The following is a 26,772-nucleotide window of genomic DNA, read 5'->3' on the forward strand; positions in this document are numbered from 1 at the left end:
TGGATGAGGATGTTGATATATGGTGGAAGCCAAAAATGCCTCATAGTGCTCTCGAGATGGCCAGTCCTTACCCGAATGAAACAAGTCACTCCTTGACCATTCCTGTTTTGGCTTAGTGTCGCAGTTAGCGCCAGGTGCGGGGTCGCGCCTCTCAACCTTGGGAAGACGTCTGAGGACCTCCAGCGTGAGCTGCATGCCAGGTGACGATTGCTAACTGATATACGAAAGGGGTCGTTTGCATAAATGCCTCAGCCCAAACACCGAGCTTTTCGTTCCTCACTTCGCGTTTGTCGTCTGTGCCTGTTCCTGAACCCTTGTTTCGTGAATTCGTCGATGCGAGAGATTCTCAAAGCAATCGTTATTACTGTAGCAGCCTATCGAGGGGTACCGCAAAGAAGGAGCCTTACCAGCTTTTACGTCGAAGACTGCGCGATGCGATCCGAAAACTAGGGAAGGGGGGCCACCACATTATGCTCCAATATCCTCTAAACGCCGTGAGAGAAACTCCTGGATCTGACCTGTAGCCAAGAGTGTGACGCAGGTGCTCCTGGAAGATGATAAAAAAAACAGCCCCCGAACAAGATGTTATGTAAACCGGTGAGATGCCCGCATGGAAGAGGTGTAGGTATACCCCACAATCCGAGGGCAAAGACATGTGCTGAACCACCAAGCCCAGCCCGAGTCTCATGCTGACGTACTACGACCGAGCGAAGTTTAGTCCAAGATAATCACCTCGTCTTGAGCGGTAGGCAGGCGCTGACGTTTTGCGCATCTATCCTCGACCACGGTCACGTCGCTTTCCTCAGCCTTGACATTGGTACCTTCCGATCGCTCTCGCTTTAGTGTCTTCTTGACCACCTTCGCAGATTTCTCCTGCTCCTAGAACGCTGTGAGACGAGTATCGTTGCAACTCGAGAGAGGCCTTACCCGATATCGATCAACTAGCTGTTCAAGCTCCTGCCGACTGAGGTCTTTCGCAGGTCTGTCCTCTAGAGGTGCCGGACTAGGCGTGCGCGGAATGATGCGCAGAGACCTCAACGCAGCTAATGACAAGAAAAGTCAGATCGGGTAATGAGGTCTGGAGGCTACGCTTACCGAGAGAACGGTATTTGAAGATATAAGTAGCAAAGTAATCGTTGCGGTCGACGAAATCATATGACAAGGTTGTTGTCATGCTCCTGCTCGACCGCTTGGTGCTCGACCGCTTGGGTGCTCCAAGGTTAGTATGTTATCAGGATTTGGTAAATATCGTCGGCCTGGGTGAGCAACCCTACCTTACGCAATGAGATAACGACTTTTGCCCTACAGCCTTTGCTGGAACGCATTGTAGAGCTGACTCGCCCGTGGGAGCTTCGTTGCCCTGCCTTGCCTGTCGTTCGACGACATTTTTGATGAATTGGAAATCCACGCGAATCTCGCCAGCGTAGTCCAATCGCTGCTTCATGGTCTCGTCGATGCTACTTCCACTATCTTCGACTACGACTAATCGTCAGTCTTCATGCAAATGAAGGGTTGAAGGATTCCTTAGATCACCTATTGTAATTTTTGAGAACCTATAGTTCTGAGAAAAGGCAACCCCATCGATTTGACATCGCCTGGACATGAAATTGTGCTTTTTGCCGAGCAATCCTTTCGATTCGTGTATGCGCTTGGAGGCAGCGCCTCCATCGAGCTGAAGTCTGGCCTTTACGCCATAAGTGGACGGGAAGGGAGGGGTGCATTCGTATTGGATTCCGAACTGCGCGTCGGACACCGCTTCTATATACCGGACGATCGTCTTTGGCGGTGGCGTTTCATCGTCACCGAACTCCTTGAGCGCCTCTCCATTGACCAGGACCTCAACCTTCAAGCCGGGGCAATCCGGAAGTATCGCCATCCTGCTCGCGGTTCTTCTGCGGGCTTAAGACGCCGATCGGGTATAAGAGTGGTTTGGTTGAAGAGCGGGTTGCAGGGCAGGAACGATAGTGCTGGGGCTGGATGGGAGAGCAACAGGCGTTGAGCTTTGGATGAAGCTGTGGTGTGAACGCGAAGGTGCGCGTTTCAAGTGATTCGCGCTCAACGAACGCACGGACCTTGCGACGAGACGCGCTAGCACGTGCTTTCGTTTCGTCCCGATCGGCCGATCGCGAAATCTCGAAAAAGGGGAGGAATGTAAGGTTGCAGCAAAAGGAACTTAGGTTAATTGGTGCAGGAATCTGGGAAATGTGGTATGGCAAACGTATGGGGACGAATTATTGCTCCATGTCCCATCCGCCTTCCAGTAACCTCGAAACTCCCCTGTCGAGAAGACTAGGCTATGGCTCCAAGGCCAGAAGCAAGATAATGCCTCGGAATATGCAGAGATATGAAGAAGAACTTTTGTGGGAGATATCTGCCCGGAGCTGCCATGCGTCCCATGGTGCGCCCCAATTACAACGCCGCGCAAGGCGAGTTTGGATCCATGGCGGCATCGAATGGCGGATAGACGCTCTCCTTCCAATGGAGTCAGCGCCTCTGCGCTCCGATCGCCCGTTTAATCAAGTTCGATCACCGTGTTCTTCTTCGCGGGAAGACGCCGCCGTTTCGCGTTCCGCTCTTCCACCACGGTCAACTCGCCTTCCTCATCCTTGATCTCGAAATCGTCCACACGCTCGCGCTTCACGTCCATGTCGCTATTACGCGTCTTTGCGTCTTGCTCCTTACTGGGTCAGTCGGCGATACTCTTCTTAAAATGAACTGCGCCCTTACGCTATAATGGTCTAGAAGAGCCTCCAACGCTTGTCGACCTAATCCTGCCCAATTGCTCTTCCGACCAGTGTAGTGGTTGAGAAGGGCGTGCATGGCATTCGGAGTAAGCGCTGTCCAGCGGCTGCTTGGTGCAGTTGCAACCCTTGTGATTGGAATTGGGTTTGCATTCGGCAGTGGGGTTGGAAGGAGGGGCGGAGTGGGACTTGGGGTGCGTGGGACAATGCAGAGGCTTTTCAATCCCGCTGCGGCGTGGTTTAGCTCTAGTAACATTTGTTCCATGTGGATCTCATCACTCACCAAGGGAGCGGTAAATGAAGTTGAAGGTGGCAAATGGCTCTTTCTCGACCGTGTCAAATTTGAAGAAGCTGCCGCCGACAGGCTTGGGCTCTTCGAGACTATTTCTCTCAGCTGTGCATCTCTCAGAAAGCACATTGTGCCGGTTAGACGGTATACCTCGCGTAATGCGAAAGTGCACTTGCGCCAACATCCTTTGCTGGTAAGGCATCGATTCTTGAGTCGAGCAGGATTCGGTGATCTGATTTCTTCTTCGACTTTCTCACGTTGTTGATGTAATTCAAGGCAACGGTTATTTGGCCAACTGAAAGGCTTCCCTTCTCCACCATGGAATCATTGTCGGACTGGTCTGTGTTTGTGAATGAGTGAAGGTCTATTTCGTGGGTAAGGAGGCGATTAACTCACCCACGTTCAGCTTGGAGAACCGGAACTTGCGTAGGACTCTTTTTCCCTCAACCCGGAGAGTTGCGCCCTGAATCTTACGGGTCCTTTTGAGCAATGCGCTTTCGCGAATAATAGGTCTAGCCACATCTTCACCATCGACGTAGACGATTGCCCTGACGGCATGTTTGTCCGGAAACGGCTTCTCAAAGGATATGGCAATTTCGAAGTTAGCACCGGATACCGCCTCAACGTATTTCGTAACCGTCTTCGGCTTTGCGTTGGTCTCGTAATTGTCGTCGTGCTCTTTCAGCGCTTGTCCGGCAACGGCAACCTCAACCTTAAGACCGGGACAAGCTGGAAGGATCACCATCTTGGGCGGCTCGAATGCCTAACAGAAGAGATAGTGTCGCGTGTGGTAGGAGAGTGAGAATGTGGAGAAGAGGAGGAGGGAAAGTAGAAGGTGCAGTGGATATGGAGGGCGAACTTCCGGTGAGAGAGAAAGACGAACCGCGCCACGTGCCATAATCAGCGAAGAGTAAGAAAGGACTTCACAGGCTATGCTCAGCATGAACCGACACCCATACGGCATAGGAAAGAAGAACCGTATGTGAGGAGATTTCCCTTTCCATATCTAGGTCGGACATCTGAATACTCCCGGCCCTATATGGTATAAATACATATCCGCTAGGTTACCAACCGGATCGACCAGCCACCGAGTAGATGCTCATTCTAACGACGTAGTCCCGAAGACCATTTTTTGCATCGTCGAATAGGAAGGGAACGCCTCAAGCTCACCCGTCTCAAGCAAGTACGCGTTGTCTATTGTTTGTTTTACGGCCGCGAGCGTGGCCAATGACTTCCCAGCCACCCAAGGAAAGACCTTCAATCCAGCTCGACCACCTCGTCTTCCGCACTAGGCAGTCTCCTCTCATACCGCCTCCTCTTCGCCTCACGAGCGCCAACGCACACGCAGTCGTCGTCAGCCACTCTATTTATCTCGTCGTCGCCAACTTCAGTGACAGATTCGGCCCTCTCCCGCTTCATCCTGTCTCGCACCTCTTCTTGCCTCCTCAAGCGCGCAACTATCTGCTCCAGCTGCCCTCGAGTGGATGTCTGGATGACATCCTCGGTACAGTCGCTGAGCTCGAGTGGTTCGGGCGAGCGAGGCACAATGTAGAGGGCCTTGAGAGCAGCTGAAATACATCAGTAGCCACGCAAGTGGAGCGAAGTCGAGGAAGCTTACCAATTGAGTGATAATGAAAATGAAACGTAGAAAACGGCTCGCCGTTGTCCGCATACTCGGCATCAAAGTACTCCACGTTTTGAGTTGTCTCAGGTTCGGCCAGGCTGCACGACAGTAAGTTGACGCTGTGTTTAGCCACAAGAGTTGAAAAGAGAAGACGTACCTGACTGCATGAGAAAGCGCCGCACCCTTGACGACAGCCTTCTCGCTGACCGTTCCAAGCTCCCGTATCTCTTTGCGCTCGACTTCTAACCAGGTGTTCTGGCGCGCATTCTCGAGGAAGTAGAAGTTGAGAGTGATCGTCCCGACCGGCTCAAGCCTTTGCTTGACATGCTCAGGCACCGCCTGGAAATCCCCTTCCTCTATTTCGCGTCAGTTTATTATTGTTCTATTTGAAGAATCAGAGAGTACTCACCGATGTCCAACTCAGCAAACCGGAACTTCTGGACGTAGTGCTCGGAACCAACATTAGAGATGGAACCCTGGCTAGCATGAACCTTGCGGCACAGGTCCCGCGATCGCACAAGAGGCTCGTCTACGTCTTTTCCGTCGACGGTGACTATCATGGACACGGCGCGATCGGTCGGGAAAGGGTGGCTGAAGCGGAAGTGCACTTCGAACTCGGCTCCAGTTTGAGCTTCCACGTAACGTTCGACTGTCTTTGCTGGTACCTGCGTCCGGTCGTCATACTCCTTGAGGACGTCATCGTTGACGACAACGCTGGCCTCGAGACCGGGGCAATCGGGATGGACCACCATCTTTCACGAGCTGAAAGCGCAACACGATGCGTCGGAAGAAACGTTGGTGCGAGAGAAGGTGTTGAGAAAGAAGTGGTGCCTCCAATCATGTTCTGAGAGATGGAGGACATCAAGTCTAGGTGAAGTAGGTGAAGCAAAGGAATGGCGGTGTAAGCAGTGTGAGAGACGGGCCAATGACGAGGTCAAAGACGCCACGGTGAAGGCGGCATCGCGGAGAGATGCGACTATGGATGGAAGGAGCTATGGTGGCCTTATAAGAGTGACGAGTAGAGAAATACTGAGAGTCGATTGCTCATAAGCCACAGAAGCACCTCATGTTAAAACTTAAGATGAGCCAGATTTCAGTCACATGCCGACGTGTCACCAAGCTCGCACCGCGACCTACCACTCCAAGCCTCCTTGAGCGCAACCCGTCCTCGCATAAGCACCATCGCTTCCACCTTTCGCGAGCTTGTCAAGCTCATTGCACACTGCTATTGTCAGCTTTCCCAATGACATTTCGGGGGCTATTGCACGGGAACATACGCTTCTCGGCCTTGCAGAAGCCCTCGCTTCTTCCTTCTTCGCGTCTGCCGGGGAAGATCTCACACCCAGCCAGGCGCTCGAGACGAAGATGCTCCTTCAAGAGAGACACCTGCGCCGGCTCTTCAGTGGGTCGGATAGACTTCACGACGTCGTAGAGGTGCTGTAGCGCTTGGGCCTGGGAAGCAGTATACAGCTTCAACGCTTCTTCAGTAGCAGGAGGCAGAGAAAGCCCATCACGAGAGAAGATGTCGCATCTGATGGTGGTCTCGGAAGCCGAGACTGGCAAGCCGGTCATGGTTGCCCAGATGTTCGAGTAGGGGAAAACGAGTATGACAGTAGTGGGGTCAGCCAGGAAGGTATGACACCCGTCGACTGCAAAGCCAGGACCTCGGAATACGGAGAGAAGAAACTCCATGACCGAAGCACTGGCTGAGGACGGGCTCGGCGTCCCGATGCCGGTGCGATCGCTGGCTCCTGAGGCCAATATTAGCCGACCTTGCTTATAAGTTGATGTGGATAGAATCAGCTTACCGATGGTCTTCCAATTGAATGCGCCACATAACTCCCAGCCGGTGAGCCACCTACTTTTGGCCGTGATGTCGTGTTCAGCTGCGTGTCCAACGAGATCTTCGCAACTGGGCGCCTGAAGAGACTCGCCGGCATCGAGATTGATGTGGATAAACCCAGCACGATCAGTGCAAGTGTGGATCTTGAATAAGCCGTTCTCAGATTTGTTGAAGCCTTCGATGCCGTCGAACTGAGGAGCTTTGACGAGGTTACCCATGGTGTCATAGGACCATCCATGGTAACGACATCCAAGAACGAGAGAAGAGCCGATAGGCTTCTTGGTGATGGTGTACGCCCTATGGCGGCATACGTTGTGGAAGGCACGGGCGATGCGATCTTTGCCCAGGATGATCAAGACAGGGAAGCCGGCGAGCTCCAGGGAGATGTAATCACCCGGCTTTGTGAAGCGGCTGCGGTGCACAATGCAGACCCATGTCTTAGTAATCAGAAGCTGTATCGAGCAAATCGTCGATGGAGGGTACCTTGCTGAAGATTGCTCGGCGCTCGAGCGAGAACAGATACTCCGAGGTCCACCATCCATCGAGGAGGTCTGGTTCTTTGGATACTTCAAACGAAGAAGCATCGCGAAGTGAAATGATGGGTGTTTCGGCAAACGGGGCCATGCTGGTCGGCCAGGCGGTGTAGTCTCGGTCCAAGCTCAACGCGGTGTAGGCGGTTTGAGATTGTGCTCAGAAAGAAACGGCGGATGTGCTGGAACAAATACTGAGGGTTCGTTATCTGCATCCACCACCAGATGCCCGATCGGGCAACCCGGGGACATCAACATTCAAGGCCGTGTTCAAGGACCTCGGGGTGGCCGGGCCGCTCGTATCAGAACACATCATCAAATCCCTCACGCTTGACCTGTTGGCTGGATGAGTCTTGAGGTAAAGCAGGCCATAATGACGATTGCGAGCCGCAGTGCGCCTCCACGTTTTCGAACGATGTTCCTGTTATATCAGCATGACCGTAGAGGTGGAGAAGCCGCTTTTCCTCTTCAGGCTAACATTTCCCGTATAGGCATTTGATTGGTCGCGATGAATACACTCGATGCACGCCAAATCAGACTACAAGATAAAAGAGCGTCAAAGACCCCGGAGCTTCCACCCTTCGAGTAGCTTTGGACGAATGAAACTTTGACATTGACCGTTTAACTGATTGCCCAGGCACCACGCCCACTGGAAATGAGCGGCTGAGCGCTACGATATCGTGGGCTCCACCAGCTGCGTGGTCATCGCCGTATTGATGTGGCCATCGTCATCGCGTGCCCTGGATTCCGACTCCGTTTCTGTCTCGTGTTGGGCGCAAACGAGATGCATGACCCGCTGCTGGTAGTCTGCGATACGTTAGCGTTTGACACAGTGAGGGAGCAGCACACTTACACGCTACTCCAGTCTCCTTTACAGGATTCAGAATGCCTTCGGCGTAGATCCCCTTCTCGAGGTTCTCTTGGGCTTTCTCGCAAAGCTCGTAGTCCTCCATGGCGACTTGACGTACGAACTTGAAGTACTCCTCGAACTTGTCGCCCGACTCTAGATGGTAATAGTCGAATTCCATGCGCGTCACTCCTGGCTTTTCGGTCGGGCACACCCGGAAAGATGACATGCCGCCTCCGTATACATTCAGCGTGCAGTTGGGGAAGAAGTAGAGAAAGAGTCCATCGTCGGCTTTGTTCGGATCGGCAACATGCTGGGAGAAGTTCTTGTGGTTGTAGACCGTGTAGAACGTTGGCGGGTAGTAGACGCTGAATGAGGGATGGGTGTACTGGCAATGGAGGCACTCTTGGTAGCCGTCGACCCTTGCAAAATTAGCCATCATTCAGGTCTTACAGAGAGAGAGCTGACATGGTCTTCCAGTTGAAGCTGCCCTCGTATTTGATGCTTCGGCGATATGGCAGCTTAGTGAAGTCCACCGTCCCGATCAATGGTTTGAGATCGGGGAAGAAGTCGTCGAAAGAAGGAGCCTCGTCGGAGATAGTGGAGAATAACAGTCCTGTCTCCGTGATGTACGACTTCAGCTCGGCTCCCTGTGGGGCGGTTAGCACAACACAGCGGAGAAATGGAAGGAGACATACAGAATTCTCATCATAGACCTTGATATCGCGAGGCTCCTCCGACATCCGACAGGCCGTCAACGCGACTTGGGCGATCTCATAGCCTACCTGCTCTCCAACCACGCCAAATCTTGTTAAGGGGCCGAGAAGATACCAGGACTGCCTCGCTTTAGCAGATGGCGAGTCAGGCAGCGATGGGTCCATTCCATACCTTGAAGAAGACAGAGCGTCGCTCGAGCTGATATAGAGGCGAGCTGCAGTACCACGATGCGGGAAGAGTCCTGGTGAGAGATGCCATTGCAAATGTTGTTTATTTCTCAGCACTCTTGGGGCATAGAGGAAGGCGTGCGATCGGGAAGACCAAGGACTCTCGACCGCGGTGATAAAATAGTGTAGGATTTCGTAGAGGTGCTTCATCCAAGAAAGGTAAAAACACCCCGTGCCTGCAGGGTATCGGTGGTGTACATGTGTTGACATGGTTAAGCGGGGTTCAGGTGAGGAGGGTCTGCCCGCCAATCGAAGGTGTTGATATGACACATATCGCGACGACTCCCTCGGCCGCTGGAAGTCTTCTTCAGCTACAGGAGACAGTCACGGTACCTTGGGTAGGTTTCCTTTCTTGCATGTGCTTGCAATGGCCGGATCGCGCAGTGGTTGACTCGAGCCTGGAGGCTGATCGTGGCGGCGGCTCAACCGCATCACTTTCCGGTCTCCTGGGTACGAAAAGATGCGTTCCCAGAACAGGGGGAGCTGCAGATGGCTGGATGCTGTTCTTGATGGCCTTTGGCTGAAGAAGGGCTCAGAATGTGTTCGAAAGGGCAGGCTTCGTCTTGGCGCTTAGTCAGATGGCGCATGGAATCTCTACATCTCCAGGACCTCTCCCAACTCCTCACACCCGACAGCCGACATCCGACATTCGACGATCGCGTCTCTTCTTTGATTGTTCTCCAGTCTCGAACAAACTGCATGATACCATAGCACTGGCTCGCCGTCCTCTCTTCGTCATCCAGCAACTGGCGTCCGAATGATTCCGCTTCTCATCTGCCGATTCGGCCCAGAGTCGGCTTCGAACTGCGCCGCTCCCTCGCCGTACGCAATGAAGGTCTTTTGATATTTCCAATATGATTTTTCAGAATTCACGTGCGCCAAAGGAATGGATAATGTCTTTCCACTCTCCTCTGAACTTGGCGATGCGCACCTAGGTATCCAAGGGGAGGCAAGAGGATGGTAATGGCGGAAAGGCCTCTATATTGCTCGTTTCTTCCTGTCCAAGGCACGGCGGACTGTCCTTTTTAGTGCGCGGCCACATGCGGCGAGTAGCTGGATCGACCGAGGCCTCCAGCATGGCGTCTTTCCTGGGCGCTCAAAATCTGTCCGTCATCTCTACCCAGAGTTCTGGAATGCTGGAAGGCAGTTAAGAGTTTGGTTGTTGCGCTTGTTTGAGCACGTTTCTCATGCATCCTTCCCCACTTCGGACCTGTTCCCGGCAAAGCGCCGTCGATCCCTGCTGTACAGACGGCCCGAAGCTTCCCACGCACCCACCATGCGGATACTCCCATGCTCAAGGTAACGCAATGGATCCATCTCAATTGGACGCCGGACTCGTGTAGGAAAAGTCGGCAGCTCCTGGCGGCGGCGGGGTTGTGCCACTGTCTTGGCAGCAGTCTTGGCTACTGGTCCTGCGAAACATGCTCAGTACTCCTAGATTGCTCTTTAAGAAGGCAGCATGGCAAGGCGTAGCCAAACATTGAAGGCGCGTTTCAAACCTCAACTCCTCGCTACCGCATCGTCAACCGCCCAAGATGGTCTTCAACGCGAACGAGCCTCATCTCGTCGCCCGTCACATCCAGGATCACGACAGCGCAAAATCATTGAAGTACTACTGGGGGTACTTTGAGCTCCCGCCCCATCTAATCCGGCCGCTGACATTTTGTGAGGTACCCGAGCCGAGTTGTACCATGCACCAACGACGCGGGGTCCTGCGAGTACCTCGATGGCGTCTACTGGATGCACACAGTGTCTATGCTATACACCTTCATTATGTGGGCGGTCATTGGCGGAATACTACTCCTCATCATTCTTGCAAGGCTTTTCCGACCACACCGAAAGAATGAAGAAAGCGTAAAACAATCATCCCCATATCGAGCCTGGAGATCGTTGTCATCAGCAACCCGGCGATATCTGCTCCCAGAGAGCCTTCCAAAGTTTTTTCCCTACACTACCAGACTGCAAATTCTTATCCTGGCAACGCTATGCGCCTATTCGACTATATTCTCGTAAGGGCACCTCCTGCTCGTCTCAGACTTAGCTGACATCAGTAGCTTTGTCGGCATCGTGTACAAAACATGGGTTACCCCTGTCAAAAACAGCGACAAATTCAACACACGAACCGGACTTGGTGGCTTTGCGGACCGCGTTGGAGCTCTCGCGTATGCTTTGACACCACTCACCATCGGCCTCTCTACCCGAGACTCTATCCTCAGCCTCCTAACGGGCGTGCCTTACCAGCATTTCAACTTCCTGCACCGCTGGACAGGACGTATCATCTTGGTCCAATCCTTTATCCACACCATCTTCTGGACTATCGTTGAGGCCAAACTGTACCAGCCCCAGCCGAAGGTCTACAATGACTTTATCAAGCAGACATACATGATCTGGGGCATTGTAGCTCAAGGCTTCATCACCTTCCTCTTTGTCTTCAGTTTGAGGTCTGTGATCCGCTGGACGGGATACGAGTTCTTCCGCAAGAGCCACCTCATTGTTGCCGGATTATATCTGGGCGCCTGCTGGGGCCACTGGAACAAGTTGGCTTGCTGGATGATCGCCTCTCTCGGTCTCCTCGGGCTCGATCTCGGCCTGCGCATCCTGCGCATATGCCTGATCCACATGGGATACAAAGACGGCAATAAGGGCCTCGGCTTTCGCGCCATCCAATCCAAGGTCGAGACCTTTAAAGATCCCTCAGGAGCCATCATCCGCATGTCCTTCACGCACAACCATCAGCCCTGGAAGGTCGGCCAACACTACTACCTCACCTTCCCCGCGCTCAGCATTTGGCAATCGCATCCGTTCACACCTGCCTCAGTTCCACCAACCGCCCTGGTGCCACCAACGCACACGTATATCATCCGGGCCCGCAACGGCGAGACGGGCAAGTTGGCCGCGCTCGCTGAGTCCGCCAAGCACGAGAAGGACTCATTGGTCGAAACACCTGTCATCCTCACTGGCCCGTACGGCGTTTCAGCCATCGACAACGAAGCCTCCAACCTCCTCGCCATCGCTGGCGGAACAGGAATCTCCTTCGCGCTGCCCATCTTAACAGCTGCGGTCACGGACCCATCCTCGCCAGCACAAAACATTGAACTGATCTGGATAATCCGCCACGTCGACAATGTCGCCTGGATCGGCCCCGAGCTCACGTCTCTAAAAGCACAGCTCGATTCCTCAGCACCTCTGATCGGCGGCAACGCAGACGCCATCAAAGCCGCAGGCAGCGTATCCGTCCACGCCTCAAAACGCTTCCGCATCCGCATCGTCGTGACCCGCGCCCCGGAAACACGCACACACGTCCACCCTCCAACAGCCCCGCAGAAAGACCTTGAAATTTCCTCAGCGTCGTCAACCGCCTCTTTCCCAACCCACTCCCACGAAGTGCAACAGCTCATCAAACCGCATCCAAACTTCAGCATCACGTATCTCAACCACGAGCACCCAAGCGTGGCGTCGATGCTGGATACGTTCATCAGCGAGACAGTCGTGAGTGGGCGGACGCGTGTTGTGGCGAGCGGACCAGCAGCGCTAGGGACAGACATCAGGGCTGTGGTTGCGGCGAGGAATGCGGTGGGTGGCGTGTGGAGGGGCGATGAGAAGGGCGATATTGACTGTGTGTGGGATGATCGGATGGGGTGAGGGAGAAGGAGAGGGAATGGTTGTTTTGGTTGATGCGATTACTGGATATACCCTATGCTAGTTAGTCTCAATTGAGATGTTCCTTTTGCAGGGCTGTCTTTTGTGAGCATGAGAGCTCATTCATTGTATATTTTGCCCCTACCCCTAAACCTCGCGCCACCACAGCTCAAAGCCGTTGTAGCCTAGTCCCAACTTCCAACTGCGAAGCACAAAAGCACACTCCTTTCTTACAACGGCCTCTCGAGCCCGCCTTCTCGGGACCTCTATGGCCAAAAAAGACCCTCTTGCGACATCGCGAAAAAAATGCAGTCATCCTTGTCCGACCCGGCCCAGTCCATCTGCGACACACCCGACCTGTGGCGGGCGAACAATTCAAGCAGTAGTGCAAAGCAATAGTGTAAACCCGTCTTCAGGATTCTTCTATCTACAAGAAGAAATTCAAAGCTCAAAAAAGCCGCAAGATTTGAAGGACCAAGTCTCGCTATAACGCCAACCCAACCCAACGCTACACGCTAAACCAAGCGACCAGCAAAGAAGCGACCAGCAAAGAAGCGACCGTCCCGACAGACGCAATCCACCAAGCCGAAATAGCAAAATACAAATTGCGAACTGAATATACATATTCTACCCTTCCTTGCTTACCGTCCATAGTCACTCACTCGTCAACGGCCTTCTCCTTGCCCTTTGTGGCGGACGGCGAGCTGCTCTTCGTCGGCGTAGTCAGCGAGGTCGAGCTGCCTTTTGCCCGCACCTTGAGCGACTTGATGGATGGTGATGGCGAAGGCCTAGGAGAAGCCCGCGGCGTCATCTTCGGCGAACTCATCTGCTCGTATCGACCCGCAAGGTTCTTGACGCGATTAGGAGTACTGCTAGCAGGGCTTCCGCTCGACTCTGCCTTCATCTCATCGCTGTCCTTCGAGTTCTCTCGCGGTAAGGACAGGATGCTACTCCGATCGATGTCCGCGTTGACGACGCGCAGCTTTGACTTGGGCACCGTAAACATGACCTGCACCACTCTTCGCTCGACCGCAGCTTCAACATCCCAGTCCTCTTCATCTGCAGGCGTGCGCGGTCTCTCGCTGCTAGCCGGTACGCCTAGCTCGCCAGGCCGGATGGGTGTACGGGGAGTAGGGAGCTGCTCCTCGTCGGCGAGATTGACAAGGAGGCTGCTGCGCTCTCTCCACTCGCGGCGTTGCCGTTCCTCCTCCGCAAGCGCTAGATCTTCCGGTGCGCCCCAGTTGTCACCGCTATTTCTCCTCCATCTTGCTCGTGGATCGTTCGGATCTAGCTCATCGTCGAGCCAGTCCTGCTTCCCTCTCTTGCTGCTCCAGAAACTCGCATCCGAAGCCGCTCGCCGCGGAGGATTGGATGCTGGGAACGACTTCCGATTGCTTGTTGAACCAGGTTCTCTGACTGGGCTTGGATTATCGGAGTAGCATTCCAGCTGAGTTGTTGGTGTCGTTAGTGATCTCGTGCGGGCGGCATTAGACGTAGACCTGGACAATGCTCTCCTAACGCTACCCAGCCAGCTTTTTCTCCTCTCCCTACCATTTGCTGCGCGAGAGAACCCATCTGTAAATGATGTCGCGGCGGTGATAGTCCCCGCACCGCTTATGGTCCCCTCGGCGTCTCGGTATGAGGGGCCATTTGAGCCGTTGGACGTAGAACTTGTCCCAGGCCTCCCTCGTTCTGGGTTTCCACCAAGCAGCGCTTCGCCCTCCGCTTGGAGTGCCATAAACGACGACCGGGCCGTGGTGAACGAATCCGCGTCAGCGCCCGCGGTAGTGGGTCGACCATTGCTACGGATACTGGTGAAGGACCGTGTGCGCGGGTCAATGGGCGTTTGCCAGCCACTACCACCTTGATTTGCTGTATCTGTGGTTGGACTAGCATCTGGCGTTCTGAACGGGTTGGCCTGTGACGCGTTGTTCAGGATAGGGGCAGAGCGCATGGACGCGCTGCGCCCAAGGCTTCCGTCAGTGGAGCGGGATGAAAGGGTTGACCTTGTACTTCTCTCACTAAGGTTGGAGCCTGTACGTTCTGAGGATTTTGTGGGTGAAACTCTACCGGCGGGGTTAGGGCTGGAGTGCCGTGGCAGGTGCAATGCGACGGATGGTTGCCAATCTGCGGGGCCATCTTCTCGTATCGGCGACGTAGGTGCGGAATGGAAAACGCTCTTTTGTTCCCCGCTCGGTCGACTGTTGTCCGTAAAAGGATCTAGGATTGGTGCGTTATCGAAGATGGATGCTCCCTTGTTTGTCATTCGCTCCGTCATTTCAGGCCGTCCGTTCAAGGGGGTTGTATCATTTGCGCCGTCATGCTCCTGCTCTTCTTCCAATTCGTCAATAGGATGAATGTGGCCTGAGCCCCTGACTCTACGTTCATCGTACCGCGACATGGGAGTATTTGCTCTGCCACCCAAACTGCGCCGTAGGCCCCGTGTTGGACTAGGAATCTCTACAAGCAGTCCCGTTCGCTCTGCATCATGGGCGTTCGCTCGTCTCCAGCCCTGACTCTCGGCTCGGCCGACTGACGGATAAAAGTACGAATCGCTCGATTCGTCCAAGTAATTCGGATGGCCTCCTCGTCCGTCAATTCCGGGAGATATGCACTCGAGGTTGTACCGGTGTGCGCCCATGGCGAGTTCTTGGAGCTGCTTCTCTCGCAGGTCGCGTTGTCTCTTTAGCCTCCTCGTATACCAGAGATAGAAGGCCAGCAAACCTATAACGGCAGCCACGCCAATGCCTAGGCCTGCGCCCAAACCTGCTTTCTGAGAGGGAGTGGAGAGAGGTCCTGTCTTGACTGGCTCCGCAGGCGTAGCCTCAGGCGGAGGGGAATATCCGGTAATCCAAGCGTTAGATGAAATATTGAAGAACAGGGTCTGGGTATTGCTGGCAGGAGACGCTCTGCGCCGTCGTGAGCTGGGCGCAGACATTGAATACCCGCCCATAATCATCATGATATCCCCGGGAAGCATTGCGGCGCCGTGGCCGTAGAGACCGGAGCCATCCGATAGCCCTGAACTTGAGGTAGAAGGCACAGTCCATTCCCAGTCGCCCTGTCCTCCATAACCGTCGCCAACATTTAGTACGGCCAACTGAGGGTCAGCTGGGGTGTCAATGTCTCCAATCCAACCCCCAAAGACGATGATGCGCCGTCCGTCCGGAGTCAGAACGGCGCTATGTCCAGACCGGGGCTCTATAGCGGTGACGTCTGTTCGAATGGCCAGGTCCGTCCTAGATGTATCCGGCTGCGAGACTGGAATAAATGTCCAACTCTGCTGCGGAAGCGAAAAGAGTGCCACTTGCGACGTGTTGATAAAGGCCGAGCTAGTATGTCCGCCGACGAGCACGAAGTTTTGCTGCTGCGTTTGGGTGCCATCGCTCTGGTTTGAGAAGCTCGGCAACAGTCCTGTCAGAGTGAAGCCCGCTTCTGCAATGGGAGGTCCCCGGCTTGAAGACACGCCTAGATGGTAGTCGAGAGATCTTGTGGTGCTTTTAGATGGCTCGAGCGCGATCATGAGGTTGGAATAGTTCGCGGCTGACTGCCAACTGGCGCTGCTTTCGCCTTGAAACGGACACATGCCGCCGAAGAAGTAGACCTCCGTGTCCATAGAGTTCCCGTTGACGATTGCCGAGAAAGCCATGCCGCCGCTGAGGTAGTTTGCGCCTATGTCAGAAGCATGCCTGCCGTCCTCGTCGAAGGAGATATCCTCTTGTCGCCAGGTACCGTTCCCACTCTTATCTGCCGGCTCAGGTATGAAGGTCCAGAGTTCGCTTCCTCGGGCTCCCGTAGAACAGTCCCCGGTGTATACCGTTATGTTGTCTCCATTGTCAAGTATAGGGTTGAAAGCGCGCTGGTTGTTCGCGTCGAGAAAGGGCAATGCGGGGTACAGGGCGGTGTAGGGCAGCGCAGATGCCGCTACATGGGACGATATGTCGACCGCACCGAGCTCGAATTGCGACGTTGAGCCAGAGGAGGGTCGGAAGACGTAGACGAGAGCGCCGCTCCGAAATATCTGGGTCGGGTTGTAGGGCATCTGGGCTGTGGCGCCGGAGAAGAGGACGAAGGCGCATAGGAGGGGCTCACGCAAGAGCGCGAATGACGGCGTGGTCGGCGAAGGCATGGTCGGGCCTGTCTCGGATGGATGGTGAGCACCTTTCAGCGCGAATGCCCCTCGGCTTCCTCCATCGAATGCGCTGCTGTGGGGTAGGCGGGACAGCGTAGCACAAGAAGTCGACGTTGATATTCGAAAAGAGGCCTGGGAGGAGGCTCGAGGGGTACGGCAGATCTACAGTTCATGCACGGATGCGTGAGGGAGGCGGGACATTGGGTCTGTAAACAGAGGCCCAGCCACCCGTTGCGCAACCTCCACCGTGGCGCCCGGCCCACGCCTGTCACAAGCAAAATGTCCAGGAAACAGGCCAATGAGATCGGCGGGCTGTTCTCCGGAGAATTGCGCAGGAATGCAGTGGGCGGCGCGACTAGCCCAAGCTGCAGCAGTGCGACGATCCGACGCGGCACATGCCAGCCGGTAAACAACAGTTACCCGGAGCAACCGCTCGCTTGGCCCGCGCCCAGCTGCGCCGGAGAGATACGGACCAGACGCATAGCGTTCTATGTAGGCTGGAGGCGCCGCCATGGAGCGATTCGAAGATACGGGAGATGGGCGGGTGGTTGCTGGATGGAAGAGACGTGACGTCTGAGAAATGACGGTTGGGAAGTGGGGAGGTTGGTTCTTGGGTTACACGGATTGTGCCAAGCGCCTGCCAGACGACGGAGAGGACATTCATTTAGGTTTTGCGCGTGCATCCGCAGTCCGTCGTGTACATAGAGCCGCTACGGAAGCACGCTGACATGCACATGCAGAAGCGTACCATGGTGCTTAGCCCAGCCTCCCACGGCGGCACACACTCCGATGCAAATGCGGCGCTGACTACCACGCCCCATCTAGAAGCTGAACCTCATGCCCCCGTTAGCGCAAATCACGCTGCCCGTTGTCCATCCGGCTTCCGGCAGGCAAAGCATGCCTATGACACCGGCAACTTCCTCGCTATATGCGGGCCTTCCCCCTGCCTTCATTGACGCCTCATATATCTCCTCAGAGTCTATGCTCTTTCTCGGTGCCGCGAGCGGCGTGTTCTCAATGAAGGGCTTGTTTCGCGCCTGGAAGGTTTCGTCGCTGCCCCAGTACATGTCCGTTGCCACTGGGCCTGGGTTGACAGCGTTGACCGTTGCTCGTTCAGCCAGCTCGCGAGACCAAGTCCGCGTCATGCTCTCAAGCGCTGCTTTTGTCCCGCCGTAGACGGACTGACTTATGTATCCGAGCGATGAGCTAACCGACGAGAGGTTCACGATGCGGCCGGATCGGTCGTGGGGTAGATATGGCAGCGCTGCCTGCATGAGAAGGAGCGGGCCTCGTACATTGACGTTGTACTGCCTGGCAAAGTCTTCGCAGTCCACATCCTCGATGAGCCTGTTGCCGGCCACGCCCGCATTGTTTATGATGATGTCCAGCTGGAACTTGCCCGTCTTGGGGTGCTTGAAGTGGTTCTTCGCTACCTCGACGACGTGCTTCGGTCCGTTCTCAGAGCCCATGCTGGCCTGCACAATTGCCGTCTGGATACCACGTTCGGATTCGAGCTCGGCGGCGAGGTCTTCGGTGATGTTGGTGGACGAGTCGGACGTGTAGTTGAGGACGAGGTTGCAGCCTTTGCTGGCGAGATTGCGCGCAATTGCGGCGCCGATACCTGACGACGGTGAGCTGCAAGTGGTTCAAATTGCACGCCGTTCGTACCTCTCGAAGCTCCGGTGATGATGCCCACCCTGCCCTCAAGAGCTCGGAAGTTCGAGCCACCGCCGAGATTCGTGGAAGCTGCACGCGTCGGTGCTGGTCTAGACATTGCTACTAAAGTCGATAGCAATCAGGAAGTGTGTAGCAAAAAGAAAGGTTCAAGCTGAAGTGAAGAGGCCGCCGCACCATGGCGGGGTCGCGCCTTAAGTGGGACAAGGACAGCTGCTGTGGAGCTCTTCGGCCCAAGTTCCGCCGGCGACTTCTCCGCCACGAAGAGCAGACGCGGAATTGTGCAGGCACATGATAAGTTGCGCAGGGATGGAAGTGCAGATCTACGGTGGGTTTCGCGATGTCGCTCTTGGTGTTGAGCTTCGAAGCCTGAGCGTCGCTTAGTAAGGCGCCCTCAGTCGGCAGACCTGAGACGAATATTCCCTGGCGCAGGCTCGGGTCTTTGCTGGACCGCAATTGGCAGAAGTGCCACATGTGCGTTATGTATCGATAAGAAAACTCTCCACAACCCCGAAAGTCTCCGAAGTCGGGGCAGAGATTCGCAGTTGTCTCTGCGCTCTGCAGCAGCACATGGCGCCCCAGACAGACAACGTATCCCGGAAAGACAGGCTACTGCATGCGGGCGGCCTCGAAACCCGGTGGCGGGCAATGCTCGATATTGAATGTGACGTGAGGGGCAGGAGGGTGATGGACATCGGGCATCTTGGTGAAGGCGGTGTGCCAAAAGTAGCCTAGCGCAGACCCCGCCTGCAGAAGCCAACAAAAAACACTGACACAAGCACACCACCGCCAAACCTAATATTGTGCTTCGTCTCACCTCCTCCTCCTGCTCCTCCCCTCTTCTCGCAACTCAGATTCTTCCCTTGCACACTCTTCTCCATCAATTGCCCTCAAGACGCCCCATAACTCACTTCCCTTCCTTTCATCACATCCCCCGTCATGGTGCAGTCATCGGTGCTCGGGTTCCCCCACATGGGCGGCAACCGCGAGCTCAAGAAGGCGAACGAGGCATACTGGGCCGACAAGCTCTCGCGGGACGAGCTGCTGAAGGAGGCCAAGCGTCTGCGTCTGGAGCACTGGAAGATCCAGAAGGATGCCGGCGTCGACATTATCCCCAGCAATGACTTTGCTTTCTACGACCACATCCTCGACCACATCCAGCTCTTCAATGTATGGACGCAGCGATCATGCTGACAGATTCTCGGATTCTGACAGCGATAGGCTATTCCGGAGCGCTACTCGAAGCATGGGCTGAACTCGCTCGACGAGTACTTCGCCATGGGCCGCGGTCACCAAAAGGACGGCGTCGACGTTCCTAGCTTGGTAAGTTGGGCCACAACTGCGGCGCGGAATGGATGGTTAACAATCCCTGCAGGAAATGGTCAAGTGGTTCGACTCGAACTACCACTATGTCAAGCCTACCTTTCAGGATGGCCAGACCTTCAAGCTTGCTGCCGACCCCAAGCCCGTCGTTGAGTTCCTCGAGGCCAAGGAAGCCGGCATCGTCACCCGCCCCGTCCTCATCGGCCCCGTCTCCTTCCTCGCCCTCGGTAAGGCCGACCGTGGCCAGTTGGTCGACCCCATCTCCCTCCTTGACAAGCTCCTCCCGGTATACGTCGAGCTGCTTGAGAAGCTGAAGGCTGCCGGTGCCGAGACGGTGCAGATTGACGAGCCCGTCCTAGTGTACGACCTTCCCCAGAAGGTGAAGGACGCCTTCAAGCCCGCTTATGAGAAGCTCGCTGGCGGTAGCCTGCCCAATCTCGTTCTTGCCACCTACTTCGGTGACATCGTCCACAACTTCGACGTCTTCCCCAGCATCCAGAGCGTCTATGGTATCCACATCGACCTTGTGAGGAACCCAGAGCAGCTCGACAGCGTCATCGGCCAGCTCGGCTCCAACCAGATTCTCTCTGCCGGCGTGGTTGACGGCCGCAACATCTGGAAAACCAACTTCAAGCGTGCTATCGAGCTCGTCGAGACTGCCATCCAGAAGATCGGAAAGGACCGTGTAATCGTCGCTACCTCCAGCTCGCTGTTGCACACCCCGCACTCTCTGGACAGCGAGAAGAAGCTGCCTGCGGAGGTCAAGGATTGGTTTTCTTTCGCCGTACAGAAGGCCTCCGAAGTCGTTGTGATTGCTAAGGCGGTCACCGATGGCCCTGCCGCTGTTCGTGAGGCTCTCGAGGCTAACGCGAAGTCGATGCAGGCCCGCGCCTCATCCGAGCGCACCAACAACAAGGCCGTCCAGGACCGCCAGGCTAAGGTGACCCGAGAGATGCATGAGCGTAAATCGGAATTCCCGGCACGATATGCCCAGCAGAAGGCCCATCTCAGCCTCCCCATCTTCCCAACCACCACCATTGGTTCATTCCCTCAGACCAAGGAGATCCGTATCCAGCGCAACAAGTTCACCAAGGGTGACATCACGGCCGAGGAGTACGAGAAGTTCATCGAGAAGGAGATCGAGGATGTCATCAAGATCCAGGATGAGCTTGGCCTTGACGTTTACGTCCACGGTGAGCCAGAGCGGAACGATATGGTGCAATACTTCGGTGAGCGGTTGGACGGCTACGTTTTCACCACCAACGGCTGGGTCCAGTCCTACGGCTCCCGCTGCGTCCGACCACCTATCGTCGTTGGCGACATCTCCCGACCTGCGCCAATGACCGTCAAAGAGTCAAAGTACGCTGCTTCCATTTCCAAGAAGCCTATGAAGGGCATGCTTACTGGACCCATCACCTGCCTCCGATGGTCCTTCCCCCGAGACGACGTGCATCAGTCTGTGCAGGCTCAGCAGCTTGCGCTTGCTCTCCGCGACGAGGTCATCGACCTTGAGGCTGCTGGCATCTACGTCATTCAGGTTGATGAGCCTGCTCTCCGAGAAGGCCTTCCCCTCCGTGCCGGCACGGAGCGCGAGAAGTACCTCTCCTGGGCTGTCGACTCGTTCAAGCTTGCTTGCGCAGGCGTCAAGGACTCCACGCAGATCCACTCGCACTTCTGCTACTCTGAATTTCAGGACTTCTTCCACGCCATTGCTGCTCTCGATGCTGATGTCCTCTCTATCGAGAACAGCAAGAGCGATGCCAAGCTCCTTAAAGTCTTCGAGGATAAGGCGTACCCCCGCCACATCGGTCCTGGTGTCTATGACATCCACTCGCCGCGTGTACCCTCCGAGCAGGAGATCAAGGACCGCATCGCGGAGATGTTGGTCTACCTCAAGCCTGACCAGCTCTGGGTCAATCCTGACTGCGGCTTGAAGACTCGTCAGTGGAAGGAGACCAAGGCTGCGCTGACCAACATGGTCAACGCTGCCAAGTTCTACCGCGAGAAGTACGCTTCGTAAGAAGCACGCCATTTGGCACCTTTTTCCGGTCATGTTTCATCAACGCGACTGGCTAAGCAGCACATCAACAGCTGCGTGTAATGTGTGTAATGTGTTCATGATACCAAAAAGTTCAACCTGCATTAGTGGTCATGGGGGTTGAGAGATTTATGAGCGATCTCAACATCGGCGTTCATATGACAAGGTCCGTCGACGACTTTCTTCCGGGTTTGGGACGGCGTATTTGAGGATTGCCAATTTCGGCATGGCGTCGTAAAAGTGTCATCTCGGTTGGGCTACGGATACTTCAACAGGATACCTGCATCTTAGATTACGACCTTGTCCGAGAAATGGACGAGTGGAGAGGGGCGGGAGGGTTCGCGCCGTTGCACCTACAGGGTTACTATGCGGCGAATAAGATAGTAAAAATGAAGTTCAACACCTTCGATAGTTGCTACTATTTGTTTCTGTGATATGTTCCTGCCACAATTCCCGTTCCCTTTTTCCCATCCGAACATCCGTGGCAAAGTAACGCCAGAGGTTGCTAAGGCCTACAATCAAGCTCTTTTGACACCTGTCATACGCACGTGTTAGATGCGCCGAATATCCATTGATGGGTATGAGAAGGTGACGGATGAGAGACGGCACGCGGCACCAAGCAGGTTGAGAATGCCGTGTAGCACTATCACTCTGTCACATTACACCCGTCCGGCGACCGACAGGATCTTCGCATTGTCTTTCTTCGAGAAGGTAGAATGTGAGCTCCAGAGCGCGTCATCTCGAGGACGGCACGAAGCCTGAGGCTCAATGATATTTTTGTAACTGGGTGCTTGTGCTTGAGCGCTAGCACCATGGTGTGGAGGCTAGATGTGGAGATGGAGTGTTTATGGGCATTAGTCTACGTAGATACGTTGCTCGAAGATGTCATGTGTTGGGCGTCCTGATATCTATTTGTCTCAAGCCGGTTTCTGGCTTGCTGGAGTTCAGACCTTGGAAGTTGCGTCCTTTTTTTTTTTTGAGGGCTTGAGAAGGGCCAGCCATGCCATCTCGCACTTCTAGTCTATCCATCCCCGCTAGCCAGGCGGAGGTGTCAGCCGTCGTATGCTATCCGTCTTCCTCTTCCACGGCGAGTATCGTCTCCTCCGAACCCACTTCGTCCCCTGCAAGTAAGGTCTCAACGCCGGCATCGTCACTTCCTTGCTCGCCTGAGATCGAAACACGGTCCGCCATTCGGAGCGGTCATACCAAGACTACGCGTACATGGCGCTGGTGGAAGACTGACAGGGTATGGAGTTGGCGCCCGTGGTGGCAGATACACAGGAAACGCAGAGTCGAAGCGGAATGGTGGGAGTTAGAATGCGGAGCTGCGTCGTCGTCGCCGTCGTCGACCAACGTCTGGCCGGATGAAGACTGCGATAAAGGCATAGTAGCGGTCTCGTCCAAGGAGCCAGTACCGCCGCCAAAGCCGATTCTGTGCACCTTCGACTTCGAAGACGCGACTTATGCGTACGACCTGGACTTCGATGTGTATAGGAGGTGGAGGAATATGGAGACGTTGGTTGAGGAGTTGCTGGACAGCGATGGGCTGCTGCATGTGCAATTATGGGACGAGAAGGAAGGGATGGAGATCATGGCTGGGGACTGGGAGGCGAGGATTAGGCCGGGCTGGGAAGTCCGTGCTGTTTGTACGGATTATTGGGAGTCGTGTAGTAGCTATGTAGATAAGATGAGGTGTGAGAGGGATGAAGGGGTCGAGAGGGAAGAGTGCGAGCAGTGCGGGGGTCGAGACCAGGATAGATATGAAGATTCGGATAGTGACGACGAAGAGGGGGAAGAGGAGACAGGAGATATCGAACTTTGTATTGGGGAGAAGAGAGAGGAGTGGAGTTTTGCGTCGTGGAGAAGAAGGGTCGAAGTGAGGAAGCAGAGATATGTGACGGGGACGAGAAATTATTTGGTTGGAGCTGTTGGGTGGGTGGTGGTGCTTGGGAGTTTCTGGGTCCTCATGTTGGTTTCTTCCAAGCCATAGGGAAGAGTCCCCCCGTTGCGATCTAGACGGCCTTGAAACCTGAGCAATGGGAGGCGTGCTATCCGCCGTCGTTGATTGATCGCTTTTCACCAGGATAAGAAACATAGTGTCCCCACTGCGCTGCCGTGCCAACCGACGGCGTGTTTTTGGCTTGGCGCTCCGCGCTGCTTCACGGCGAACTTCCCCTCGCGCAGTCTCGCACACTCGCGCCGCACTGTCTTTCCCCCTACGACATTGTTACGAGCTTTGATACCCTTCTCTCATCACGAAGTGCCCTGTCTGCTCGTTTCCCAAGCCACCGCACCGCGATCCTAATTCACAAGTCATCGGCCACCGCATTCCTCGCACCCCTTTCCCCCGTTCCCGCGGAATCGCGTACAGCGCATGACATAGCACCTGTGCGACAGTTGAGAGCCCGAAGCAATGTTAGGCTTCCGCCCGCTCGCGGTGGCGAAGCGGAAGCTGCATTCCTACAACCAGGTGCCCTCGCACGACCTCGAGGACGCCGACTACAACGAGAAGCGCTACGACAGCGACGACGACGACAGCTATGTCTCCTCCGCCACATCCTCCCCCTACTCATCGCGAGTATCCTCCGGCGTACACGCGCCGCGCAAGCGATCAATATCACGGCCGACGGTGAGCGCATACAGCTATCGAAATCCACGGGCATTCTCTCGGTACCTCGGACTGGCAGTAGGGAGCACGCTGCTCCTATTCATGTTCTTTCTCCTGAATCGAAGCTGGGCGTCGATACGGGCAGCAGAATTGGGACTGCACAAACAACCTCCTCCGCCGCCGGTGTGGGAGAGCTTCCCGTTCCTCAAGAGGTATCATGGCGGGATCCGGACGCTGATAAGTAGGGAGAAGAATGCGCCAGAGTACCCGAGGAAGGAGGATATTGACCCAGAGATGCCAGCCGACGAAGTCAAGAAGGATGCGCCGAAGGAGAAGCGCAAGGAGGGTGGGAATATCCCGCCACCGGTGGCCTTTAATCCCTATCCAGACTATAAGAGCTTGGGCTATGTGGACACGTACGGCCCGGTGGAGACGTGCTATCTTGACGCGAATGAGACGGTTACCATCCCGTCGTTACGCGTGTATGAAGGGGTGACGGAGGGAATGCCGGACAATATCATGGGCTCATACGATTTGCTTGGGTTGCGCAACGATGTCTGCTTCGAGCGCTTCGGTCGGCTAGGCCCGTACGGAATGGGCTACTCGAAGAGGCGTGGAGGTACAGGTGCTGCCATGGAAGGCGACCGAGAAGGCATTGAGGAGGTCTGGGCCGAGACACCCGAAGTTGACTTTCGGGAGGTCAAGTGGGGTGAAGTTCTGGATCGCTGCTTGGAGAAGAACAAAGGACGCTTCAAGGCCATGCCCAGAGGCCGCAACCACTTCTTCCAATCTATGGCGACGAAGGGACCGGATGCCGAAACCCTGGAGAGTGACGGAGAAGAGAAGAGATATCCCAATGACACTGTCCGCGTCCAACCGAAAGCGCAATACAACAAGCTCTTACCACGAACTGCAGTGCTCATCAGGACGTGGACTGGGTATAACTACGACGATGAAGACATCATGTATTTGCGCGCCCTCATTTCGGAACTCAGCATCGCATCCGGTGGTGAATACCAAGTGCATTTCCTGATCCACGTCAAGGACGACAACAAGCAAATATGGGCCGAGGAGGAAGTATATCAAGAGGTTCTGAAGAATGCCCTACCGGAGGAATTCGCGGGTATGGGGACGCTCTGGTCCGAGCGACAGATGGGCCTCATCTACGGCGGCGTCGAAGACTCCATGTACCGCAATCTCCCCGTCCATGGGGCGTACCGCAGTACGTACATGCCTGTGACGTATTTTGCCCACCAGCACCCCGAGTTCGACTACTTCTGGCACTGGGAAATGGATGTCCGATACACAGGCCACTACTACCATTTATTCAAGCAAATCGGCGAATGGGCTGATAAGCAACCCCGCAAAGGTCTCTGGGAGCGTAGCTCACGCTTCTATGTCCCTGCTGTGCACGGCTCCTGGGAAGACTTCTCTCAGATGGTGCGTGTTCAGACGGAGCATGGCACTAATAGTAAGGCGAACGCATGGTCGTCACATCTTCCTCCGAATCCGCACATGCCTGAACCTGAGACCCAGAAGCCGGAGAAACCGATCTGGGGCCCAGAGCTTCCACTCGACTACCCCGACATTGAGATTGATGACGCCGTCAAGCCGCCCACCGGCATAACGGAAGACAAGTATGAATGGGGCGTTGACGAGCCCGCTGATCTGATCGTGCTGAACCCGCTCTTTGATCCCGACCACACGAACTGGATCCTCGCCGAAGACGTCACAGGTTACAATCGCTCGCAAGGCTTTCCTCCCCGCCGAACCGCTATTAACACTTCCGGCCGTCTCTCCCGCCGCCTCCTCGAGACTATGCACCGCGAGCAATCTATCCATCGCCATACAATGTTCTCCGAGATGTGGCCCGCATCCTGCGCCCTGCATCACGGTCTGAAAGCCGTGTATGCACCGCACCCTGTCTTCATCGACCGCAAGTGGCCTGCGCAGTACCTCGCTGCCATCTTCAACAACGGGCGGAACGGCGCATCGGGCGGTGCTCGACTGTCGGTCTTCTCTGACGAGAGACAACATAACTTCTTGGGAACGACGTGGTACTATCATGCAGGCTTCGCACCAAATCTCTGGAAGAGATGGCTAGGATATAAGGTCGATAATGATGGCGGCGAAGAGGAAGAGCTGGCTGGTGAGGGACGCATGTGTCTTCCTGCCGTGTTGTTGCATCCGGTCAAACAGGTGGACCTGATCCAGGAGCGGCTAGACGATGCTGGGGAGATTGTGGATTAAGGGCCGATGGAGATGGAATGTTGATAACGAGCGTACGGCATGGCGTTTTCTGGGTCCTTGCTCATGATCTTGGTAGCATACGCAGCGGCATGTCTTTAGTACCCCTTTGGGTTCATATTTGGTAGATTGTATGTATGCTCGTGCTTGTATAATACAGTATTTTGATGCCCATGGTTAAACGGTCATTCGACGCCCTCTTCGGCATTTGTACCTCCGAGGTAACAGAGTGTTGGCCTGCTCCGTCATTGGAAGAGCAAGACACCGTGCACTACACGACTCGTGAGAGTGGT

The 26,772-nt window shown here is 55.1% G+C and overlaps 11 protein-coding genes across 11 annotated transcripts; 4 read left to right on the forward strand and 7 right to left on the reverse strand.

Annotated features, from left to right (window-relative positions):
- Positions 1–714: 714 nt before the first annotated feature.
- On the reverse strand, positions 715–1,876 carry BU26DRAFT_557938 (uncharacterized protein; the record flags this gene model as incomplete). Its single annotated transcript, XM_033832510.1, has 5 exons — positions 715–879; positions 928–1,043; positions 1,096–1,204; positions 1,280–1,476; positions 1,534–1,876. 5 exons carry the CDS (start codon positions 1,874–1,876, stop codon positions 715–717), a joined length of 930 nt encoding a protein of 309 aa, XP_033691496.1.
- A 493-nt stretch (positions 1,877–2,369) lies between these two features.
- On the reverse strand, positions 2,370–3,775 carry BU26DRAFT_599171 (uncharacterized protein; the record flags this gene model as incomplete). Its single annotated transcript, XM_033835079.1, has 5 exons — positions 2,370–2,677; positions 2,728–2,969; positions 3,025–3,122; positions 3,181–3,370; positions 3,427–3,775. The coding sequence occupies 5 exons, from the start codon at positions 3,773–3,775 to the stop codon at positions 2,513–2,515; spliced, it is 1,044 nt and encodes a 347-aa protein (XP_033691497.1). The 3' UTR covers positions 2,370–2,512.
- A 343-nt stretch (positions 3,776–4,118) lies between these two features.
- BU26DRAFT_472790 (uncharacterized protein) lies at positions 4,119–5,406 on the reverse strand (the record flags this gene model as incomplete). The annotated part of the gene is made up of 4 exons (XM_033825447.1): positions 4,119–4,598; positions 4,649–4,752; positions 4,812–5,010; positions 5,064–5,406. The coding sequence occupies 4 exons, from the start codon at positions 5,404–5,406 to the stop codon at positions 4,288–4,290; spliced, it is 957 nt and encodes a 318-aa protein (XP_033691498.1). The 3' UTR covers positions 4,119–4,287.
- A 220-nt stretch (positions 5,407–5,626) lies between these two features.
- On the reverse strand, positions 5,627–7,198 carry BU26DRAFT_513307 (ISP domain-containing protein). The gene is made up of 4 exons (XM_033827593.1): positions 6,981–7,198; positions 6,463–6,934; positions 5,932–6,405; positions 5,627–5,876 (listed from the first exon to the last, which is right to left on the reverse strand). The coding sequence occupies exons 1-4, from the start codon at positions 7,119–7,121 to the stop codon at positions 5,788–5,790; spliced, it is 1,176 nt and encodes a 391-aa protein (XP_033691499.1). The 5' UTR covers positions 7,122–7,198; the 3' UTR covers positions 5,627–5,787.
- A 211-nt stretch (positions 7,199–7,409) lies between these two features.
- BU26DRAFT_23329 (Bet v1-like protein) lies at positions 7,410–9,049 on the reverse strand. The gene is made up of 5 exons (XM_033820906.1): positions 8,763–9,049; positions 8,573–8,710; positions 8,343–8,524; positions 7,881–8,296; positions 7,410–7,834 (listed from the first exon to the last, which is right to left on the reverse strand). Exons 1-5 carry the CDS (start codon positions 8,847–8,849, stop codon positions 7,698–7,700), a joined length of 960 nt encoding a protein of 319 aa, XP_033691500.1. The 5' UTR covers positions 8,850–9,049; the 3' UTR covers positions 7,410–7,697.
- Positions 9,050–10,332: 1,283 nt separating this feature from the next.
- Positions 10,333–12,866, forward strand: BU26DRAFT_513310 (uncharacterized protein). Its single transcript, XM_033827594.1, has 3 exons — positions 10,333–10,439; positions 10,489–10,827; positions 10,873–12,866. The coding sequence occupies exons 1-3, from the start codon at positions 10,354–10,356 to the stop codon at positions 12,458–12,460; spliced, it is 2,013 nt and encodes a 670-aa protein (XP_033691501.1). The 5' UTR covers positions 10,333–10,353; the 3' UTR covers positions 12,461–12,866.
- On the reverse strand, positions 12,657–16,883 carry BU26DRAFT_513311 (uncharacterized protein). The gene has a single exon (XM_033827595.1). It carries the CDS (start codon positions 16,584–16,586, stop codon positions 13,116–13,118), a length of 3,471 nt encoding a protein of 1,156 aa, XP_033691502.1. The 5' UTR covers positions 16,587–16,883; the 3' UTR covers positions 12,657–13,115.
- Positions 16,884–17,256: 373 nt separating this feature from the next.
- Positions 17,257–18,604, reverse strand: BU26DRAFT_23306 (NAD(P)-binding protein). Its single transcript, XM_033820903.1, has 2 exons — positions 18,258–18,604; positions 17,257–18,210 (listed from the first exon to the last, which is right to left on the reverse strand). The coding sequence occupies exons 1-2, from the start codon at positions 18,361–18,363 to the stop codon at positions 17,411–17,413; spliced, it is 906 nt and encodes a 301-aa protein (XP_033691503.1). The 5' UTR covers positions 18,364–18,604; the 3' UTR covers positions 17,257–17,410.
- A 491-nt stretch (positions 18,605–19,095) lies between these two features.
- On the forward strand, positions 19,096–21,944 carry BU26DRAFT_445339 (cobalamin-independent methionine synthase). The gene is made up of 3 exons (XM_033824585.1): positions 19,096–19,433; positions 19,485–19,586; positions 19,639–21,944. The coding sequence occupies exons 1-3, from the start codon at positions 19,203–19,205 to the stop codon at positions 21,604–21,606; spliced, it is 2,301 nt and encodes a 766-aa protein (XP_033691504.1). The 5' UTR covers positions 19,096–19,202; the 3' UTR covers positions 21,607–21,944.
- Positions 21,945–22,561: 617 nt separating this feature from the next.
- On the forward strand, positions 22,562–23,614 carry BU26DRAFT_599179 (uncharacterized protein; the record flags this gene model as incomplete). The annotated part of the gene is made up of 1 exon (XM_033835080.1): positions 22,562–23,614. Exon 1 carries the CDS (start codon positions 22,625–22,627, stop codon positions 23,612–23,614), a length of 990 nt encoding a protein of 329 aa, XP_033691505.1. The 5' UTR covers positions 22,562–22,624.
- Positions 23,615–23,809: 195 nt separating this feature from the next.
- Positions 23,810–26,653, forward strand: BU26DRAFT_513314 (uncharacterized protein). Its single transcript, XM_033827596.1, has one exon. It carries the CDS (start codon positions 24,038–24,040, stop codon positions 26,480–26,482), a length of 2,445 nt encoding a protein of 814 aa, XP_033691506.1. The 5' UTR covers positions 23,810–24,037; the 3' UTR covers positions 26,483–26,653.
- The last annotated feature ends 119 nt before the right edge of the window (positions 26,654–26,772 follow it).

The sequence above is a fragment of the Trematosphaeria pertusa genome (assembly GCF_010094035.1).
Source record: "Trematosphaeria pertusa strain CBS 122368 unplaced genomic scaffold BU26scaffold_1, whole genome shotgun sequence".
Lineage (NCBI taxonomy): Eukaryota > Fungi > Ascomycota > Dothideomycetes > Pleosporales > Trematosphaeriaceae > Trematosphaeria > Trematosphaeria pertusa.